Genomic DNA, 4,008 nt, shown 5'->3' with positions numbered 1-4,008 from the left:
CAGTATCATAAAAAAAAGAATAATAATAAATAACACGACCAGGTATTGGAGGTACACACCCTTAATCCCAGCACTTGGGAGGCAGAGAAAGGTGGATCTCTGTGAGTTCGAGGCCAGCCTGATCTGCAGAGTGAGTTCCAGGATAGGCTCCTAAACTACAGAGAAACCCTATGTTGGAGGGGGAAAAAAATGAAAGCCAAGTAATACCTTAATCAGTATCATATTTTTCTTTAAAGGAATTTATGCTTATAATCCCAGAATCCAGGAGGATCCTGAGTTCAAGGCTAGCCAGGGCAACTTAGAGAGAGTCTCATAAAAGAAGAAAGGGAGAGCGAGGGGGAGGAGGAAAAGGAAAAAGAGAAAGAAGCAGAAGATAAAAAGGAGGAGGAAATGAGAGAGAGGAGGGCTGGAGAAGGAACAGAAGGGGTAGTGGCAGCATCTACTCTACACTGCTTGACTCTTCTGGGTTGAAGTATCCATCGTGGACCGAGTGAAAGACTTGCTGTCCCTGGCTACGGAGTCCTCCGAGAGCGCGTTGCGGATGATACTGGGAAGTGACTTGCGAAGCCGCCCCTGGAAGCCCCGGCCAGCCACAACATAGATGATAGGGTTGACGCAGCAGTTGATGTAGGCCAGGGATACGCACAGGGCATTCAGCTTCTGCACATTCCTGAAGGTGGTTGAGGACGGATGCAGCCAAGCTATCATGATCCCTGTTACTTGGTAGGGCAGCCAGAAGACAAAGAAACAGGTAACCACAGCCACCACAACCTTGAGCGTCTTGGTGGAGCGTGTGGCCCTGCGACTCCAGGTCCGTAGAAGAAGGAACGTGTAGCATATATTGAGTGTGAGCAGAGGCAACACAAAACCCATGATCAGCCGCAGCAGGGCCACAGCCTTCTCCTTGCGGAAGCCATTCTTACCGTAGTTAACACCACATAACAACTTGGTTGAGTAGGGGTCTTTGTACACCTGACGGAATATGAAGGACGGGATGGTGAGGAGCAGAGCTAAGACCCAGGCCACTCCGCAGGCCATCCACGCCAGGCCTGGCCCTCGGACCTTCTGACACCAGATGGGGTTGAAGACCAACAGGAAACGATCAGCACTAATGGTGGCCAACAGCAGAATACTGGCGTACATGTTGAGCAGAATGAGTGAGGGCAGGATTGAGCAGGCCTGGGGGCTGAAGGGCCAGTCCCCGTACTTTATAACGGCAATGAACAGGACAGGCAGAGCCAAGCATGACAGGAGGTCGGCCACGGCCAGATTCAGAAACCAGATGGCATTGATGGTACGTTTGGCTTCGAATGCTGTCACCCACACCACCAGGGTATTCCCAGGAACTCCCACCAGGAACACAGCCGAGTAGATGATCAGGCCTACAATATCCCCAGGATGCAACTGCTGTTTTATAGGCCCATCCACAGGCTTGTTGGGGTCTAGGGTCCAAGAAGGGTAGTCATAGTTGTCCTCAGTGGTGTTCATGGGGTCCTAAGCAGGATCAAAGAGGTGGACAGTGCGTGAGTTAGCAGACACGCCCCCGGGAAACTGGGACATTGCCCCATCTTTCTGAGTCTCAGCCCTACCATGGGACACTGAAGGTCTATATAACCAGCCATTTGTAGTTTTTATTTTGACACAGGGTTGCTGTAAGTTATCCAAGCTGGTCTTGAATGCTTAGGCTGAAATCATGCCAGGTACCCAAGTGATGAGTGTACAGGAAAGGCCTGCCAAACCCGAACTTCAATATGATACTGAGGGAGTGGGGACAGAGTTGAGACAGGGCCTCACTATGTAGACCAGGCTGGCCTCACACTCACAGAGATCCACCTGCCTCTGCCTCCCAAGAGATGGGATTAAAGGTGTACATCACTGTGCCTGACCAATGAAATGTTTTTAATTTATTATTGTCTATGTATGTGTCCATGTGCATGTGGTAGCATACACATGGAAGCCAGACAACAGCTTTGTGGGGCCTGCTCCCTCCCTCAACCTTTATGTGAGTTCCGGGATAGAAGTCAGCTCTCCAGGCCTACCTGCTAAGCCATCCCGCCACTGATGTGATTTTTTTTAATTATATGTTTGTGTGTGTGTGTGTGTGTGTGTGTGCGCGCGCACGGCGCGCGTGCACATGCATGTTACTGCAGGTGACCTGGGATGTCAGAGGAGGGCATTGGAACCCCTGGAACTACAGGTAGTTGTGAGCTACTCTACATAGGAGCCGGGGAATGAACTCCAGTCCTCTGGCAACTCTAGACTGTTGAGCCATCTCAGCTCCCAGTGAAATATTTTAAAAAATCAAAATGTGTATGAGGATTGTCATGCATTCAAGCTCAGCATGAGCTATGTGGCCAGACATTATCTCTCTCTCTCATACGAACACACACACACACACACACACACACACAAATGATTTTGTTGCTATTGTTGTTGTTCCTTTATTGTTTGGTTTTTTGACAGAGTCTGCTATACCCCAGGCTGGTTTCAAAACTTAAACTCACTATGTAGCTGAAGATAACCTTAAACTACGGATCCTCCTGCCTCCACCTACCATGTGCTGGGATTACAGAAGTGTGCCCTGAATTTGGACCAATATCCAAAGTTGAAATAAAGAAAGGACAATGTTATCTATTTCAAAACACCTCATTATTGGAAGTGAGGCTTCGCTCTGTGGCTGGCATGCCCAGCGGGTGGGTTCCTACAGGGTGTCAATGTTGACACAGAGTGACAGTGTGACCATGATGTGTAAGTATATTGGGCAATGTGGCCTTTGAGAACAGTGATGGATGTCTTGTGGGTTTGTGGTTTTCCTTTAAAACAGCGAGTTCTCAACATGCGGATCGCTTCCGGGGTTGAACGACCCTTTCACAGGGGTCTCCTAAAGTCATTGGAGAACACAGATATTTACATTATGATTTATAACAGTAGCAAAATTACAGTTATGGAGTAACAATGAAAATAATTTTATGGTTGGAGTCACCACAACATGAGGAACTGAATGAAAAGCATTGTGGCATTAGGAAGACTGAGGACCACTGCTTTAAAAGATCTTCTCTCAAACCAGGCTTGGTGGCTCATGGCATTCAGGACCTGGACACAAGATGGGGAAGCATTCAATGCTAGCCCATATTACATGAAACCGAATCTCGCCAGGGAGGAGTGAGCCTGGGACTGTGGGTAAGGCACTTGTCTAATATTCATGAAGTCCTGGGCTCCAAACCCAGGACAATATAAAACTAGAAATGGTGGCTCACACCCCAGAGTTTGAGATATGGAGGCAAGAGGTTCAGAAGTTCAAAGTCATCCTCAGCTCAGAGTGAGCCCCATGCCAGCCTGGGCTACATGAGAATGCCTCAAGAAAAAGTTTTGTTTTTTTTTTTAAAGTGAGTCCCTGTCTTTTTTTTTTAATATTTACTTATTTATTATGTATACAATACTCTGCACCAGACCTCATTACAGATGGCTGTGAGCCACCATGTGGTTGCCGGGAATTGAACTCAGAACCTTTGGAAGAGCAGGCAATGCTCTTAACCACTGAGCCATCTCTCCAGCCCAAGAAAAAGTTTTATGAAATTTTCTCTTTGGTTAAAATGATAGACAGATGCCAGATATGACGACACATGCTTTTGATCTGTTCTTTGAGTCTGACTGTCCTGGAGCTCACTCTGTAGACCAGGCTGGCCTCAAACTCACAGTGATCCACCTGCCTCTACCTCCCGAGTGCTGGGATTAAAGGAGTGCGCCATCACCACTTCCTGGCATGATACTTGTTTTTAATCTCAGCACTCAGGAGACAGAGCCAGATAGATTTCTGTGAGTTTGAGGCCAGCATGTTTGACATAGTGAGTTCCCGTACTGCCAGAGCCAGACAGTGAGATTCTGTCTTAGGAAGGAAGTGAGGGAGAGAGGGAGGTAGAGATGATCCAACGTTTTAGTTAGTATAAGAGAGGAGCTGCCGGGCGGTGGTGGCGCACGCCTTTAATCCCAGCACTTGGGAGGCAGAGG

The 4,008-nt window shown here is 48.0% G+C and overlaps 1 protein-coding gene across 1 annotated transcript in view; it reads right to left on the bottom strand.

The window, feature by feature from the left end:
- Window positions 1-373: 373 nt before the first annotated feature.
- Window positions 374-4,008, bottom strand: part of C5ar1 (complement C5a receptor 1) — a 9,276-nt gene continuing 5,641 nt past the window's right edge. The window contains exon 2 of the mRNA XM_005361058.2: window positions 374-1,494. Within this exon, the coding sequence (XP_005361115.1) occupies window positions 445-1,494 (1,050 nt within the window). The 3' untranslated portion in view covers window positions 374-444. The remainder of the gene's footprint in view (window positions 1,495-4,008) is intronic.

Source organism: Microtus ochrogaster, linkage group LG4 (genome assembly GCF_000317375.1).
Source record: "Microtus ochrogaster isolate Prairie Vole_2 linkage group LG4, MicOch1.0, whole genome shotgun sequence".
Classification (NCBI taxonomy): Eukaryota; Metazoa; Chordata; class Mammalia; order Rodentia; family Cricetidae; genus Microtus; species Microtus ochrogaster.
Note: the sequence above shows the minus strand (reverse complement) of the source record. Positions and strands in the feature narration are given on the sequence as shown.